The 19,061-nt window shown below is 46.8% G+C and overlaps 1 protein-coding gene across 1 annotated transcript in view; it reads right to left on the bottom strand.

Annotated features, from left to right (window-relative positions):
* The window catches only part of LOC120843111 (carboxypeptidase M-like), a 64,444-nt gene that overhangs the window by 14,599 nt on the left and 30,784 nt on the right, over positions 1 to 19,061 (bottom strand). The window contains exons 5-6 of the mRNA XM_040214344.1: positions 13,674 to 13,832; positions 13,460 to 13,612 (exon numbers count right to left, since the gene is read on the bottom strand). Of these exons, the coding sequence (XP_040070278.1) occupies positions 13,460 to 13,612; positions 13,674 to 13,832 (312 nt within the window). The remainder of the gene's footprint in view (positions 1 to 13,459; positions 13,613 to 13,673; positions 13,833 to 19,061) is intronic.

Below are 19,061 nucleotides of genomic sequence, written 5' to 3'. Positions count from 1 at the left end.
TAACGCTGTGTAACGTGGACTACAAAATCTTCGCTAAAATCCTAGGACGACGTTTCCAGGTCTTTGCCCGTCAACTTATAGGTGAATACCAGACCTGTGGCATACAGGGTCGCTCCATAACGGCAAACATTCATGTGGCACGTACTGATGTAAAAGCATGTGATGACGGCGTGGACCAAGTTGATATACTTCAGATTGATCTCAACAAATTTTTTGATCGCGTTGAACACGACGTTCTTTTTGACGTTCTGGAGCGAATCAATATTCGTTCAGTTATCTTGGCGGGTGCCAAAATGGCTTACAAGGACTGTACGACGAGACTTATCGTTAACAAGGAGTTATCGTTAACAAGGAATTAAAAGCCTCTTCGGAACATGGGTTCCGAAGAGGCTTTTCGACATTGACACAACTGTTTCATACGGTCCACAATATTGGTTCAGTGATTGATAACAATGGTCAAGTCGACACTGTCTTCTTAGATTTTGCAAAGTCGTTCGACAGGGTTTCGCATCGCAAGTTACTGCCCAAATTGAAGCAAGTGTTGGGCAACGATCGCCTATTGAAGTGGATAGACTCGTATCTTACAAATCGTAAACAGTTTGTGTGCGTAGGCAATGCTGAATCAATAGAGTTACCTGTTCTTTCTGGAGTGCCCCAGGCCTCGGTACTCGGACCATTGCTCTTTTTGGTTTTTATCATTGACCTGCGAGTTGATAAGCCCTCGGTACAGTGCCGTTTTTTTGCCGATGATTGTGTATTGTTTTCAAATATATCTTGTGTATCTAATCAAAAATGCTTAGAGGAGAGTATTCAAATGATTTCATTAAGGTGTCAAAAATGGCAAATGAATTTGAATGTCAAGAAATGAGTGTAGATGTCAATTACACTGAAGAAGGTGCCTATTTTTTTTCCTATTCTATTCATTCAAATGCCTTAGAAGTAGTTAATAAATACAAGTATCTAGGTGTTACTATCACGTCCAACTTAAACTGGGCTAGTCATATTGAGCACACTGTCGCAAAAGAGTCAAGTAAATTGTGGTCGCTATGTACGAAAATGTGTCACTGTACTCCTGACAAAGCTGACGGCCTATAAATCGCTGATTCGTCCATTGCTGGAATATGCTGACGTTGTATGGGACCCGCACTCGCAATCGCTTATTGACCAATTGGAAGGCCTTCAAAAAAATTCGCTTAGGTTTCTTTACAACTCATACGGCAAAGATTCACACGTGTCACGATTGTATACCGCCTCCGGAGTGTCTAGATTATCATGTCGAAGGAAAGTAAAGCGTTTGCCATTTTTGCATAACATAATTCATAATAACGCTGGTTTAAATTTTGATGATTATTTGCAGTATAACGCGAGTAGCGCTACAAGGCAGAAGCACGAGAATTTTCTCCTTAAGTTCCGCTGCAGAAAAGATGTTTTTAAAAACTCATTTTTTCCTCGTTCTGTAAGTGAGTGGAATGAGTTGCCACCAAGCGTGACGGCGATTGCTTCTACCGCTCTATTTGCGAGTGCAGTTGATGATCTGTTTTTTTTTTTTCACCAATGACCAAGCTACTTGTTTATTGTTGTTTGTTCATTCGACTCATTGATGGTTCCTGATGTTTGTCTATCATGCCTTGGCCCTCAAAAGTTGGCCCCGGCAGCATTCTCAAATAAAATAAATAAATAAACTGAAGCCATAAGTGTTCGCTCCTCCGTCAGGCAGGGATGCCCTTTATCGACTTTATATTTCAATGTATACTTGGAGCTTTTCTGTTTGAGCGTGCTCAGCAGCGAACAGTGTCGTTTTTTTTTTTTTTTAGTTTGGGCGGTGTTCAAGGGAAAGTTAGGAGTTACGCAGACGACGTTGCGTATTTGTTTTTTAAGGATAAGCAGAACGTCAGTGCCGCAATTAGTTTAGTTAATTATTTTGTGAGGCTGCAGGCGCGGTCGACAACTGGTATAAGTGCCGTGGTTTTTGGCATGGGGCATGGGCCACAACACCTTCAACTATGAGGGCGTTACCTGGAATTGCGAACCGTGCAAATACCTTGGCGTCCCACTCAATTGTTATCGCAAAAACAAGCGCTACTGGTCGGGTGTCGCCACACTCTAAGAAAAAAAAGGAGGAGAAAGGTAGCAACAGCGACTGTTCCTCCTTGTTGCGGACAAGTTGCCCAGAGAAGGGAGGAACGGAAGTTCAGATGAAAGGAGAAGGGCGTGTTCCTCCTTGTTCAGTTGGCGCAGGGGTAAAACATCGCGCTACTGACCAAGTGGTCGAAGATTCGATCCTTGGAGGAACGGGTTTTTTTATGTTTTTTTTGTAAAGTTTTTTATTTTTATTTTTTTAACAAAACACACATAAACAAACCCAGACCGATGAAAGGAAAATTAAAGTCCTTATTATTCACCGAGACGTTTTCCTCCTTCTCCAGGCAGACGGGAGAAAGCTTTCGCCCTCCCGACTCATCTTCTTTCGGTTTCGTTTTTCGAGCACATCGCGCACGTTGTTTAATAAATTAATGTTGAGTTGATTGAGCTTCAGCGGCAGCAAAGGCCGCCTGTAATTCCGTCTTGTAGTCCAAATGTGCAGAACATTTCGGTTGCATTGACGTTTTTACCACTAATTTTATCAAACGATCTAACGAAGCCGCTAGAAACAGCGAAGTTCCGGAGCAGTGCCAGCAGCGCTACACACACTGGGTAAGACGGCCGTCTCCGATTTGCGGGACACACGCGGAACTACAGCAGCGAAACCACGAGGAATTGTGTCGACGTTTTCGACGTTATGGAAATCGCTGGAACTGCCGGCTGCCTGGGTGCCTTCCATGCTGAGTTCGGTTTTGTTGTCCCGTGCCGAGTGCCAACCGGCGTTCAACGTGATTCTGTATTTCTGCGTGTCAGCAACATCGTCAATGTGGTTCTGTATTTCTGCGTGTCAGCGACATCGTGATAGCAGTGTTGTGGGTTGTGAACAGAAGACTGGAATGGTCGCCGATGTGACCGTGTGTTCGCGTATCAGTGGTGTAACAACAAGATGAGATGACGTAAACTGTCGGGCATTGATGCCGGTGGTCGGGCCGTGTACGGAGGGGGCGGGGTGTCGCAGGATGACATTCCGCTTTACATTAAAGAGTTTAAAACCACTTGAGGGATTAGGTGCAGTCGATCGACGTGTGGATAGTCATGTTGAACGCTGGTCTGAACGGTAAGCTCCTATGTACAGCGGCCAATGTGACTGTCGGTCCCCGAGAGCGATTGCGCTCTGAAGAAAAGACTGAACAGTACGAAAGTATGACGGAAAGTACGTATATTTCCAACGGAAGTTTAGCATAAAAAAAAAACAGGTAAAATCGAAAAAAAACAACAAAAAACGCTATCCTTTATTAAACTGCCCTCCAAGTGGCGCGCTGGGATGAGCGCTAGAAGTGTTCGAGCTCGCAACGGCGTAGCTCCGTACACTTTAACAGTTGCCGCAAGTCGCGGCTTTGACTGCATTCAAGTTGATCGAAAAGCGATTTCTCTGCCCGTGAAGCATCACTTCCAGCTGAGTGAATATCCGCTCTACAAAGATTAATTCAAGACGGCATTTGTGGCCTTGCGCGAACACCACAAATAGAACAAAAAAACACTACAATATAAATACTGGCTACGAAGGGCCGTGCGGGAAAACAAACTCGTGGCTTGGAACCACATTGGAGCGGCACGATTTATTGGCTTTCAAATAATTACGGCATGATCGAGCGTTTTCTTTTTAATAAGAGATTCATCCCCTGAGCCATTAAAAATAGTCTCAGATGTATGACATTGCTGGAAAAAAATGAACATGTTCGGAATAGTTTTTATTGCTTAGGGAGTCACCGAAAAATTCCGTACGTTCAAAACCACCAGTATAAAAGGCGGAAACGCAGGGCTCGGGAGTAGTGATCGGGTTAGTGTGCTGTTGTGGCTCTTGTATTGACGTTTGTATATGCGATTCCTGTGTATGCGCTCGACATATGTTCACCTGATGCTTGTAGTGTGCGGAGCTTGTCTACATGTGTTAGAGATTCCCGAAGAAAAGGAAACGCAATTGTAGCGTAAGAAAATAAAAATATTTTTTTTTTGTAAAACATGAATTGGGCGGTACCTAGCGCCACCTAGCCTAGCTACTTGCGATTACTCTGTTTGACCCTGCCATCTTGTGGCAAGCGATTTAACATCATTTTACGCTACGCGGCCGCGCCATTATTTCGTGTTACCGTGCTGAGTTAAGCCAAGAGGTTGCTTCGGATTTGCTTTTTTTTTGAGAGCGGCTTTTGGTTTTGCGGGCGAATGATCTTTACTCCTCCGTGATGTGCGGTTGACGCAACGGTTGACGAAGGAATTGTGGCTCGAGGAATAGCAAAGGTAAGACATAAAGTGCGCGAACTGGGTGCCGGTTGTCTCCGTTGAACATCGCAGTGCTGACGATGAGAAGACTGAGTGACTGCATGCTTTCGAAACGTAAGTTTCTTTACCTGCAGGGGTAAAGAAACTTCGGAAATAAATACAGTCCGCGGAAAACTCGTGTTACGTTTTTATTTGCTGCTCCTCTCGCTTCGTACAATAGACTTAGTGTTCTCGTTAAGCCTTATCGAGCTCGATTTGCTCGATTCGTGGCCGCCATAATGAGATGCAGTCGACGGAGGAACTTTTGCTCCCCTGCTTGAGGGACGAACGTTTCTCCCTTTCTGAAGGAACATATGTGTCAAGAGCTTTCCTCCCTTTAGGGAGGACTATACTGACCCTTTTTTCTAAGAGTGCACCGACTTCGACAGGCGCGCTTCTCGCCGGAAGAGGCGTGACCTATCTATTTTCACGCGAGCGACTGTCTGTAATGTTTTTATTATTGCCAAATTATGGTGTAGGAATGCAAGTCATTTATTTTGCTCTTATGAATGGCCATAGGTTTTATCGCGTATTCGCTACTTTTGTCTGGAGAGACGTGATAATCTGTTTCATCGTGTGAGTAACGAGGGACTACGGTTATCTCAATTGTTTGTGCGACAGTTGGTGTCACTGTCCTTTTTTCTACGCGATCACGAGCACCACTTCATACCCGTGTTCACCCAAACAAAATTGTCACCTCATTTGCCATCGTTCCTTGTGTCATCCTGGGGCGGTGAGCCATCACGGCTTTACGGGTTCCAGAAAGAGGTCGTCGATGGCCTGCATTTTTTGACTTCGCGCTTTTCGTTGGACTGCCTGTCGGTGGTATCCAAGAAAACACTAAAACGTGACTTGTTGTTAAGCATATTTCCAGTGCCTTTGTACAGAAATGTTGCTTGCAGCGAGGGCCGTGATGTACTGAAATGGGTGAAACGTATGTGCATTCCCCTTTCAGTAAATACTTTTTTCTTTAAATTGCACTGCAATATTTTGCATACGAAAGCTTAGCTTAAGGAAAAAGGTGTAGATGTGATATGGCCAGTGGAGTGTCGGTTGAGTAAACGACCTGAAACCATCGAAAACGTTTTCATATTTTGTTGGGACGCAGTTTTTCGGGGGACGGCTCCTAACGTACCTTGAAGAAGGAGTTCTGCATTACCCCATCTGGCATACGTTGCCTGAAAGTGACAAATGATGATTGTGTGCCATGTGACATGTTTTTTTCTTTTTGGGGCTTTGTAGCATTTGGCGGCCCACCATGGCAGTTTGGCATGCAAACCCCAGTGCCAAAGATGTACGCTTCTGTTTTTTTCACTCCTAAACCAGGTTGAAAATGTTTTTGCCACACGCGAGCCTAAGCCATGGGGTGGCTGGGCTTGTGTAAACTACTGCTCGAAATGCGGGCTTTTTTATATGCACTGCAAAAGCAATGTAGTGCATTTTTAACTGGTATTGACGTGAACTGTTGCTTGGTATTGTAATGAAGCAGAAAATATAAGTAGGCAGCGGGCTCGTGGCCTAACGGTTATCGCCCTTGCCTTCCGCGCAAAAAAGCCAGGGTTCGATGCCTGGACGCGGTTACACATGTTTTGTTGACTCTGCAATGTGATGTTTTGTGAATTCGAGAACCGTGTTGCTTGTTCTATGTCAGAATGTTTTTCGCTCCGAATCTTCTCGGCCGATCGTTTTAAAAGCGCCCACGCGTCTACAAAAGGGGCTCCGCGCGGCGAGCCTCAGTCAGTCTCGCTTCAACGTACGATCCTGCTGTTACGCCGCCTCGACGCCGGCGACGCTCTATTGTTACCTTCTGTTTCCGTCTTGTTTTGGGCACAAGTTCGCCCCATTAAACGTTTAGTTTCTCCAGTTATCATCGCCTCATCAATTGTCATTCGTGGCATTTTGGTGGAGATGCGGGGTAGAGCTTTTGGCGCTCGTGAAGCGTACCCCTCCAAAGACGTCCCGACCAAGTAAGGTGATCAGCCGCGGAAAGCTACCCATCGCAGAAGACGCCGACACCATGCAAATCGCCGTACTAAAGGCCAATCCCCGGAATTTGGACCCCTTCCGAAGAAACCGAAGAAGACCGCAAGGATGACCACTTCACCCGTCGTTGTTCTACTCGTCACCCCCAATCGCCGACGCCTTTCTACGGCGAAATGTAAGAAGACGTCGAGAACAAGGATCCTTCACTACGAGCGCGTGGCTCGCCACAACGGATGGAACGCTGAACAACGCCTCCATAACCCCTACTTATCGCTGGAAGGCATCGCGAGGCACTGGTTCGAAAACCACGAGGCTTCGCTCACTCCGTGGGACATCTGCGCCATCGAGTGAAGCGGACCTTCTTGAACCAACATTGGTGACAGAGGGCGGAGGACCTGTTCCAGACGCGAACTCAATCCCCCAACGAAAGCGTGACCAGCTTCGCTAAAGACGTGCTAGGACTGTGTACACGCGCCAACCCGCAAGCCAACGAGAAGTTTCGCTTCCTGATGAGGGGCGTCAAGAGCGAAATCTTCGGAGGCGTTGTCCGCAGCCCCCCGACGACGGTTGACGGCTTCGTGGCCGAGGCGACCAACATCGAGCGAGCACTGTCGACCAGAGCTGTCCACTATCACCAACTCGCAGGTGTTTCAACGGTTTCGGCTGTTTTACCCCCTTGCTCCGATGTCGATGGTGTCGGCATTGAACCCGTGCGGCAGATCATCTGCGACGTCGTCCGGAACAAGCTCAAGAAGCCATTGCCGGCTCCCAACCGCCCGGCTTCTCTCTAGATTGCCGAGGTGCTTCGAGAGCAAGTACAGCGAGCTTTCCAGCCGGAGACTCCCATCATCGTTCCAGGTCTCGAAGAACCGGTGCTGATTTATGCCGCAATGGCCCGACGACCATCGCCCGTTGCGCCGTAGCCGCGACGTGAACCTTCAGCACCGAGGCAACCACCGTACGTCCACCCAGAGCAACCTGCGCCGATGAAGACGGACGTCTGGAGGACGGCCGACCGAAACCCGCTATGTTACCACTGGGGGGTAGCTGACCATGTGTACCGCCGATGCTCCTACCGGCAGTTCGGGCTTCGCGGGTTCACGCCGGACACCAAACGCCCAAGGAGCGGAGAACGACCGCGAGACATCGAAGAATATCTGCATCGTGCACCATCCCCAGCGCCCGCTCCTTTCCGAGGATACCGGTCGCCATCACCACGACGCCCCGCTTCACCGATCCGCATGTCCTCTTATGAAAGCCTGTGCATCGGAGCGAGGTGCGCATGCTTTCACCTCACCCCTCGTCGGGGAAGCTAAACGCGGCAACCCCTGGAGGTGGTGTTGCCGAAGATAACCGACGCAAACATGCTCCACAAACGTCGCAGGGACCCCACTCTAACGACGCCGCACGTAAAAACGACGCTCATGAAGCGGTACCGAATCACCTCGGCGTCGTTATCGACGGCCACAACGCGTCTGCTCTAGTCGACACAGGAGCGGATTACTCCATTTTGAGTGGGAGGCTCTTTCGCCGCCTTCGGAAAGTAATGACGCTGTGGGATAATCCACAGATACGAACAGCCGGTGGGCACCTTATCATACCAGTCGGGAGGTGCGCCGCGCGCGTCGAAATTCACGGAGAGACATGCCCGGTGAAGTTCGTTGTTCTACGAGACTGTGCAAGAGACGTCATACTTGGCATGAATTTTCTTTGCGAATACGGCGCCGTCATCTACCTGGAGCCCAACTAGCTGACACTGCGGAAACCTGTCATGACGTCTGAGGATCAAGAAACAACGTCGGCCGCCTCAGCCACAGCGCGTGTACTGTTCAAGCACGCGAACTCACCACCGTGCTCGAGTGTGCTGATGTCCGTCGGGCCCGAAACAGCAATCTGCGGAGACGCCCTGCCGGAAGGTAATGTTATATTGCTCCTGAGCAGAGAGATCGGTGTCGCAAGAGGCGTAACGAAGCTCCAAGACGGACGCACCGTTGTCCTTGTAACGAACTTTCGACAAGAGGCTCACCGCTTTACAAAAGGCACCACCGTGGACACATCGAGGAACTCCAGGACACAGCCGAAATCGATGGAATATCTGAAGACTCTTCTTCGTCGCAACGCGAGACAGCGTCATCCTCAGAGCTCGACATCGATCCAACCCCCCCCCTTCCCCACCGACAACAGCCGACTGACTTACTTGCCGAGTTCAATGAGTGCTTCGCCACGTCATTAAAGGTACACCACACGACGGTTGTGAAGCATCGAATAGTTACTGATAACGACGCACTTCCTGTGCATCGGCCACCATATCGAGTTTCCGTGAAAGAAAGAGAAATCATCCAGAAGCAAGTTCAGGAAATGCTTGATGATGACATCGTCCAGCCCGCACACAGTCCGTGGGCTTCCCCAGTAGTCATGGTGAAGAAGAAAGACTGAACAGTAAGGTTCTGCGTGGACTATCCCCGGCTGAACGCAGTAACAAAAAAGGACGTCTATCCGCTGCCCCGCATCGACAATACCCTGGACCGGCTGCGCCCCGCCAGATACTCTTCTTCGATGGACTTGAAGAACGGGTACTGGCAGATTCAGGTCGACGAACGGGATCGTGAGAAGACGGCCTTGTCACGCCGGATAGACTGTATAAATTTAAAGTAATGCCGTTCGGGTGGTTCACAGCATTGGCAACCTTCCAGCGCGTAATGGACACCGTCCTTTCAGGCTTGAAATGGCACATCTGTCTCGTCTACCTCCACGACGTCGTGGTGTACGCAAGCGAATTCGACGAGCACCTGAGACGACTGCGAGCCGTGCTGCGGGATATCAAGACTGCTGGGCTAACACTCAAGCCTTCCAAGTGTCGGTTCGCCTATGGTGAGCTGAAATTCTTGGGCCACGTCGTTAGTGCTCAGGGTGTAGGCCCTGATCCTGCAAAGACGTCCGCTGTCGCCGACTTCCCGAGGCCATCAAAAAAGAAGGCCGTCCGAAGATTCCTTGGGCTGTGCGCCTACTACAGACGTTTCGTTTGTGACTTTTCCCAGATTTCTGCACCACTGATGCATCTGATGAAGGACGACGTACGGTTACAGTGGGGTGAGGACCAAGAACAAGCGTTCGACGAACTCAAGTGAAGGCTCCAGTCGCCCCTATCCTCGGGCATTTTGATCAGTCGGGGGAGACAGAAATGCACATGGACGCCAGCAATACAGGTCTCGGTACGGTACTCGTTCCTCGGCAAGAAAGAGCAGAACGGGTGATCGCTTACGTAAACCGGGCACAGTCCAAGGCGGAGCAAAATTACTCAACGACCTAGAAGGAATATCTCGCTGTCGTCCCTACTGAAAATTTTCATTCGTATGAGAAATTTCTTGTGTCCAATAAACACATATGAATCATACAAGATATATAAGAACATATAAGGGCATATAAGAACCGTATAAGAACCATATAAGAACTATAAAAGAACTATATGAGATATATGAGAACATACAAGCACCATATAAGAAACTAGTGCGAACTTTCTTATAAGTTTCTTATGGGGTTCTTATATATCTTATATAATTCTTATATAGTTCTCATATAATTCTTATATGGTTCTTATATGTTCTTGTATATTCTTATATGTCTTGTATTATTCATATGTGTTTATTGGACACAAGAAATTTCTCATACATATGATTTTTTTTACTAGGGGTCTCGGTGTTAACCAAGTTCCGCCCGTACTTTTACGGGATCCCGTTCCGCGTTGTCACGGACCACCACGCTCTTTGATGGCTCACCAACCTCAAGGACCCGTCAGGACACCTTGTTCGCCGGAGTCTTCGACTACAAAAATTCGAAGTAATCAATGTGGATAAGTCTGGCCGCAAGCATAATGGCGCCGACTGTTTGTCTAGGGCCCAAGTCGAATCTCCTCCCGACAGCACCGACGACGACGACGACACCCGTTTTCGCGGCGCAGTTACAGATACCGACATGAGAGCACTTCAACAAGACGACCCGAAACTCTGCACCGTGACCAACCACCTCGAAGGTCAAGGACGTTCAGTTCCACGAGCCTTAGCCCGAGACTTGTCAAGCTTCGTTTTGCGGCAAGGCGTGTTCTTAAAAAAGAACTGCGGAACCAGCAACCCTGCCTGGCCGCTTGTTGCTCCCGCCAGCCTGCGAGAAGAAATCTTCCAAGCATGCCACGACGACCCGATAGCTGGACACCTTGGCTACAGCAGGACGCTCGCCCAGGTTCGTGACAAGTACTACTCTCCGAGACTCCTGAAAACCGTCCATCTGTATACACGGTCGTGCCTTGAGTGCCAGAGACGTAACAAACCTCCGACGAAGCCAACAGGACTCCTGCAGCCAACATGTGCCCCGACTACGCCCTTCCAGCATGTCGGAGTAGATTTACTTGGGCCGTTCCGTACATCGACGCGTGGGAACCGATAGATTTTTGTCGCGACCGATTATCTTACACGACACGCCGAGACGAAAGCCCTTTCTCCGGGAGCAGCGGTGGACCTCTCCAAGTTGTTTGTCGAGTCCATTCTCCTTCGACACGGCGCACCTGTAGTGCATGGTCACAGATCGAGGGTCATCTTTCATGGCTCAGCTGACCTAAAAGATACTTCGGCTCAGTCAAACCAGCCACCGACGACCAACCGCTTATCATCCGCAGACTAACGGGCTAACAGAGCGGCTCACCAAGACGATCGCCGACATGATCTCCACGTACGTCGACGTGGAGCACAAGACGTGGGATGAGGTGTTGCCGTACGTTACGTCTGCGTACAACACAGCGGTTCAAGAAACCACGGGAATGACGCCGTTTCAACGGGTACACGGCTGTGCGATTACCACGATGCTCGAGGCCATGCTGCATCACGTGCCAACCGACGATGGCAACGAAGACGCTTATCTGATATCTCAACGTGCGGAGGAAGTTTGTAAACTGGCAAGAATCAAGATTCGAGACCTACAGCCAGTCGACGCACCCCAGTATAACCTTCGTCGCCAGGACGTCCACTTTTAGTTTGCACACCGAGTATGGGTGTGGACACCGATAGGGCGCCGCGGTCTCAGCGGGAAACTTTTTAAACGCTATTTCGAACCCTACAAAATCATCCGACGCCTCGGCGAGCTGAATTACGAAGTTCTTCGCGACGGAACGCGCCGATCTGCGAGACGCCAGCCACGACCCGAGGTGGTGCACGTCGTCCGGTCCATGCCCTATTACGAACGATAGAACTCTGGACTCTCGTCAAAGAGTGTACGATTCTGCTGTTCTTTTATTGTGGATTTGCGTTTTCCTTTCGTGCTGCATCAGGACCATGAGCTTTCTTTAAGGGGGGAATCATGCCGCGCGCGCAGCTGAGCAATCAGGCTGCGCGCTCGTGGCCTAACGTTATCGCCCTTGCTTTCCACTCTAAAAAGCCAGGGTTCGATGCCCGGTCATGGTTACACATTTTTGTTGACTCTGTAATGTGATGTTCTGGTAAATTCGAGAACCGTGTTGTTCATTCTATAGGTCAGAATGTTCATCGCGCGGAATCTTCTAGGTCGATTGTTCCAGAAGCCAACGCGTGTACAAAGGGGCTCCGCGTGGCGAGCCGGGATCAACCTCGCTCCAGCGTACGATACTCCTGTTACAAATATAAATATAATGCAATTAAATGCAAAGGTGCAAGCGAGCTGGACAAGAATGACGAAAGTAATCCCTGGAGAAGGGGAACAAGAGGGACAAAGGACAAACATAAATCTCCAAACACAGTTAGGTGACTGGTGAACGACCGAAAAAATCCGCCTGGTCCGGGTATCGAACCCGGGACCTCTCCATTACAAGTGGAGCGCTCTACCAACTGAGCTAACCAGGGGTTAGAGGTCAGTAGAGCAAACGGGTTTTATCAGCTGCCACCAGTCGAACACCAACAAGGGTGAAGCTTGCAATTTAAGGTTATAAATATAATGCAAATAAATGCAAAGGTGCAAGCGAGCTGGACAGGAATGACGAAAGTAATCCCTGGAGAAGGGGAACAAGAGGGACAAAGGACAAACATAAATCTCCAAACACAGCTAGGTGACTGGTGACGTTTGCTCTACTGACGTCTAACTCCTGGTTAGCTCAGTTGGTAGAGCGCTCCACTTGTAATTGAGAGGTCCCGGGTTCGATATCCGGACCAAGCGGATTTTTTGGTCGCTCACCAGTCACCTAGCTGTGTTTGGAGATTTATGTTTGTCCTTTGTCCCTCTTGTTCCCCTTCTCCAGGGATTACTTTTGTCATTCTTGTCCAGCTCGCTTGCACCTTTGCATTTAATTGCATTATATTTATAACGTTAAATTGCAAGCTTCAACCTTGTTGGTGTTCGACTGGTGGCAGCTGATAAAACCCGTTTGCTCTACTGACCTCTAACCCCTGGTTAGCTCAGTTGGTAGAGCGCTCCACTTGTAATGGAGAGGTACCGTGTTCGATACCCGGACCAGGTGGATTTTTTCGGTCGCTCACCAGTCACCTAGCTGTGTTTGGAGATTTATGTTTGTCCTTTGTCCCTCTTGTTCCCCTTCTCCAGGGATTACTTTCGTCACTCCTGTTACGCCGCCATCAACGCCCGCGACGCACTATCGTTATCTTCTGTTTGCTTTTTGTTTTGGGCACAAGGTCGCCCCATTAAACGTTTAGTTTCTCCTTTTATCATCGCCTTATCAATTGTCATTCGTGTCAGTATAGGGTTCCATAAAACCGCAGTCTTACTGCTTATACTATTACAAAAGACACGGTGTTCCGCTGCAGACACGATAAGAAATTCATCCGCAGACTCGCCTGACGCGTGTTCCAAGCATGTTTTCTTCTTACACGCTTCAAAGATATGTCCGCAGAAAGTATGACAAAACTAGCAGGACCGGCACACAAGGAGAAGACACGCCTCAGACAGTGTGTATACAGACCGTATATTTTGTACAACGCATTCGCAGCGCCACGAATGCAGCCTGCCAGGACGTATGTGAACGCATCTCCCTCGTGCAAACAAAAAGATTCGGATTTACGCCCTAAAGTGCGCGATGACGCAGTCGGCAAGCAGAAGGTACCTTTGTGGACTTCGCCCAAGTAGGCAAGCAAGGCCTGCTTGTTGTCCTTCCAGAAGCGGGGAAGCTCTTGTCTCGGAGGGTACTTGCAGCAGGAGATTTCCAACGTCACCTCCATGCAGCCTTCCCAAACGTAATTGTAGTCCTGCATGCCGCCTGCGAGAAGAGCATGGTGTAAGGAACGTGGTCCAGGCGACAGAACCCGCACAACGCCCACCTGCGAGCGCGTACCACTCTGCTCCGTTGGTGGTGCCGTTGGGGAAGCTGCCGCAGGCCGTCCCCAGGTACATGTTGGCATGGTTGAAAGAGTACACGCTGGCGATGTGCTTGAACACGTCGTCATCGGGCGTCAGCGACGGCGTGAAATGTTTGGTCACTGCGGCTTGTGCGGAAAGAGGGGAAAAAGAAACGCGAGCGTGCGAACACGCGGAATATGAACCTCGATTCTTCCTGACTGCAGTGATTAAGGCCTCTCGAGTCAACGTCGCATTAGGGCGAAGGGTGGCTTCACACAACAGTAGTCATTGTTACGGTCAAGCCATGCCAGCTAGCCTCTGTCGCTTCATAAATACAGGATATATGCACAATGAACATTCCACGTAATACAGTTAGTGGACGCTGGCCCGCTATTTGCTCACACACGTTTCAGAGAACGATTGCTACAACTCCTCGGTTTTTTTAACGTTCTTCTATGCCTCTTTCAAAATTGTATAAAACATATTAATATTGTTGTTGGCAGGGGATGTAGGTATAGTCAATGACAGCACTCAGGCTGAGGCGCATCATGGTTACGCTTCTTGTTTCCTGGTTGGATTTTGGGTGTTCTTATCTGCTGATGCCGCAACCTGATCGGCTACGGAGCGGTAATGAGATGCTCGAGACTGGCCAGGCCCGAGTTCCCTAATTTGTTAGTGACCATGAAACCTGCTATATGTCGTCCACGGATATTTTTGTATCTACATGTGTGTGTGGTTGCGTGTGGGTGAGCTTTGAAATTAGTTTTGTTAAATTTCTGGGGTTTGTTATTAGTTTTGTAAGATTTGTGAGGTTTGAAGTTAGTTTTTTTTGGGGGGGGGGGGGAGATTTGACATTAGTTTTGTGATAGTTGTGAGGTTCCGAAATAAGCATTTTGTGAGATTAGAAAATAATTTTGTGAGATTTGTGATGTTTGAAATTAGTTCTGTGATATTCGTGAGGTTTGAAATGAGCTTTTTGCAAGATTTGAAAACAGTTTTGTCAGATTTGTGATGTTTGAAATTAGTTCTGTGATAGTTGTGAGGTTTGAAATGAGCTTTTTGCGAGATTTGAAAGGAGTTTTTTGTGAGATTTTTGAGGTTTGAAATTAGTTCTGTGATAGTTGGGAGGTTTGAAATTAGCTTTTTGTGACATTTGGAAAGAGCTTTTTGTGACATCCGAAAATCGTTTTGCGAGATTTTTGAGGTTTGAAATTAGTTCTGTGATAGTTGGGAGGTTTGAAATTAGCTTTATGTGAGATTTGAATAGAGCTTTTTGAGAGATTTGTAATGTTTGAAATTATTTTTGTGATAGTTGTGAGGTTTGAAATTAGTTTTTTGTAGTACTTGAAGTGAGCTTCTTTGTGAGATTTGAAAATAGTTTTGTGAGATTTGAGAGGCTTTAAATTAGTTTTGTGATAGTTGTGAGGTTTGAAATGAGTTTGGTAAGATTTGTGAGCTTTGAAATTAGTTTTGTAAGATTTGTGAGGTTTGAAATTAGTTTTGTAAGATTTGTGAGGTTTGAAGTTATCTTTTTTTGAGATGTGGAATTAGTCTTGTGGTAGTTGTGAGGTTTGAGATGAGCTTCTTGTCAGATTTGAAATGAGTTTTTTGCGAGATTTGAAAATAGTTCCTGAGATTTTTTTATGTTTGAAATTAGTTCTGTTATAGTTGTGAGGTTTTAAATGAGCTTTTTCTGAGATTTGAATTGACTTTTTGTGAGATTTGAAATGAGTTCTTGTGAGATTTGAAAATTGTTTTGTGAGATTTGTGATGTTTGATATTAGTTTTGTGATAGTTGTGAGGTTTTAAATGAGCTTTTTGTGAGATTTGAAATGATCATTTTGTGAGATTTGCGAGGTTTGAAATTGGTTATGTGATAGTTGTAAGGTTTGAAATTAGCTTTTTGTGAGATTTGCAAGGTTTGAAGTTTGTTCTATGATAGTTGTGAGGTTTGAAATTAGCTTTTTGTGAGATTTGAAATGAGATTTTTGTAAGATTTGAAAATAGTTTTTGAGAAGTGTGAGGTTTAAATTAGTTTTGTGATAGTTGTGAGGTTTCAAATGAGCTTTTCGTGAGATTTGAAAATAGTTTTGTGAGATTTGTGAGGTTTGAAATTAGTTTTGTAAGATTTGTGAGGTTTGACATTAGTTTTATGATAGTTTTGAGGTTTGAAATTAGTTTTTTGGGCGATTTTAAATTCAACGTGAAACTAGGCATCACTCAATAATTGAGAAAAAACAAACTTTTTAGTGCTTTGTTTAATTTAAATATTAAAACAAAACTAAACATTTTTGAAAATTTTAACATTTTTGTTATTTTATTAAAAATATCTAATTGCTCCCGGGGACTTAATAGAACTTTTTACCGGCTGCCCTGCACGTATATAATCTATAAAAATGTTTTAAACCGTCCAATTATATATCTCGCAGTAAACGAAAATCCTGAAGTTGCAAAAAAGTGCGTTTTAACGTATACACAGTAGTTTATTTCACCCTGAGGTGGTCCAAGTAAAAATACAAAATATTGTGGGTTTGGAAGAACAATCGATAATATCTTGATTCTGAAAGTTTAATCAAAGCTATTTTTGTTTAAAGCGAAAAACAATTTTTGAATTCGAACTCTCGCACCACAACCCGGTTTCGCTTTTTAACGCCTCTTCGCTGCACAGCACGCCACCTACGACGATAGCTAACACGATTAGGTCCGAAGAAAGAACGGAGTTTCCTGCCGCTTCCCCTTCTCCGTCTTTCCGGCTACAAGGGAAGAAATGGCAGGTATCGTATAATAATCGGAGGTGCCGCCAGCACGTAGCAATAGCAGGCTCGTTGTGCCCTTTGTACCCGAAGGCTGCTCAAAACGCGATGCATAAACGACAGGCGGAATTAGGTGACCAGGACTTCACCATGCCATGCCAAAGGTACCACGGCCACCTCCGATTCCTAAAATAAAATTGATGGCTCTTCATCATAACGTTTGTGGTGCCACTCTAAAATATTTTTTGACGAAAAATAAATTTCATCGGGTGATGGCGGTTTGAACTATTAAAAGAACTAGAGAGTCATTTTATAATTGATAAAAGATAAAAAAATTTTACGAAACACTGGACTATTTTTGCCTAAAAACCATACGGTATTTGATTGCTAAGTAATAAGAAATTTGGTGAGCTCGAAACAGTTAAAACAAATAAGGTATTATGAGCATTTTAGCATATTTTAGTTTTATTACAAACTATGCTTTTGCTACATGCGACTCTAAATACTCTTCTTGACACCCCTGCAAGTATGCTGTACACAAAAATGTTTCAGGCCGTTCAACTAAATATCTAAAAAAATATTGTGCATGATTGCGTTTCGTCGTTTAAAGAGCCGTCAAATCTTCCTTGAGGTGGCCCAAAGAAAAAAAATATGTAACATGGTGACTTCTACAAAAAAGTTTATTTTCTTTTGTTCTTAAAAGTTTAAATAAAATAATTTTGTTCTAAAAAGGAAAAAAACATTTAAAAATTGAGCTTTCGCGGCGCAACCTGGCGTCGTCCTTGCGCCACTTCTCTGCACAGCACGCCACCGTCGATCCCAGCAAAGTGTGCGACGGTGTCACGGTGTGCGCACGCAGGTAGACAGCAGGACATCGAGTTGTCGGGGACATCTTGGTGGGAAAAGGCTTTTTTATACTATTGTTGCTTTATGGCTTTTCCTATTTAGATCGTTTTGCGCGGCTGTGTCCTCCTGTGGTCTTCCACTGTCTTGATATCAGCAAATGCTTAGCGCTGCCAGGTAAGAGCATCGGCTAGTGAGCTAGCTGATTCTTACGCACACATCGCAATCACTTTCTCTTCTCGACATCAGGACAGATGTAAACAGCAAAACAAAAGCCCCGAAAACGGGCAATCTCATACGACGAGGTGATATGGTGTTAATGAATGGGCGCTATTGGAGGCTCACGCCTCGTTTGTGTTTAAATCGGCTTTGAAATGGCAAATTCATGCGTCGCTGAATAGTTCGGCTTTTTCACCGCAGTATGCGTGACAGCTAGATTTCGCGACGTTATTATCGCGTTTCCCTTTTTCGAGAAGTCCACGTCAGCTGCTGCCGCCCGTATAGCCGCCCTCGGGTACCAAGGGCACAACGGGCCTGCTATTGCTACGCACCGGCGGCACCTCCGATTCTTACACGGTACCCGCCGTTTCTTCCCTTGTAACCGGAAAGACGGACAAGGGGAAGCGGAAGAAAGCTCCGCTTTTTCTTTGAACCTAATCGTGTCAGCTCACTTTAAACAAAAATTACTATGATTAAACGTCTCACTTTAAACAAAAATTACTATGATTAAACTTTCACAATCAAACGATTATTAATTGTTCGTCCAAACGCACCATATTTCGTGTTTTTTGCTCGGACCACCCCAGGGTGAAATAAACGACTGTTTTTTTGTCGAAACACACTTTTTTGCAACTTCAGGTTTTTTGTTTACTGCGAGATATTTAATTGAGCGGTTTTATACATTTTTTATAGATTATATACCTGCAGGGCAGCCGGTGAAAAGTTCTATTAAGTCCCGGGAGCAATTAAATATTGCCGCGCGCAGACTTGCAGAGGGTTCTCGTTTGTTCTTGCTGCGAACATAACTTCTATCGTTTTTGTTGTTCTAGAAAGTGCGTGTTCATTCTCGCCCCAAGCGCGCTACGCTCGAACGTTCCCCGCCGAATCTTCGAGATAGTGACTCATTCTAGATAAGAGGCCGCCCGCGACCTTGTCGAGTCAGTCTCGCCTCTGCGCTCGATCCTGCGGTTTCGCCGACATCGACGCCCGCGACGCACTGCTGTTTTATTTTGTACCCTTTTATTTTTTGGCACAAGTTCGCCACATTAAACGTTTATTTCTTCTTGTTCATTTTCTGTTTTCTTTTGGTCACCACCCGTGACATTTTTGGTGGAGGTGCGGGGTACCGCATGCCCGTGCAGCGTTCCCCTCCAAGGGACCGCAGTGCAAGTCCGATTCCCGGCTCGGTGAGAAGACCACTCACCGCAGAACCTGAAATTCGGACCAGCCGCCGCACCAAGGGAGAGGATCCTGAGTACGGTTTGCTCCTGGACAAGCCCAAGCCGCAGAAGACGACGATGGCCAACCAGTCGCAAGCCCCTGCCGCTTCTCCCGTCGTCTACATGCCCGTCGCACCGCGGACGGCTGCCCCCTTCCACGGTGAACTCTACCAAGACGTCGAAGACTGGATTGACCAGTATGAACGCGTTGCCCGCCACAATGGCTGGACCGACGAGCAACGCCTGCACAATGTCTACTTCTCGCTTGAGGGAACCGCCAAGCACTGGTACGAGAACCATGAGTCCTCTTTGACGTCGTGGGACATCTTCAAGA

Source organism: Ixodes scapularis, unplaced genomic scaffold (genome assembly GCF_016920785.2).
Source record: "Ixodes scapularis isolate PalLabHiFi unplaced genomic scaffold, ASM1692078v2 PGA_scaffold10__122_contigs__length_95168666, whole genome shotgun sequence".
NCBI lineage: Eukaryota > Metazoa > Arthropoda > Arachnida > Ixodida > Ixodidae > Ixodes > Ixodes scapularis.
This window is presented reverse-complemented; position numbering and strand designations above follow the sequence as displayed.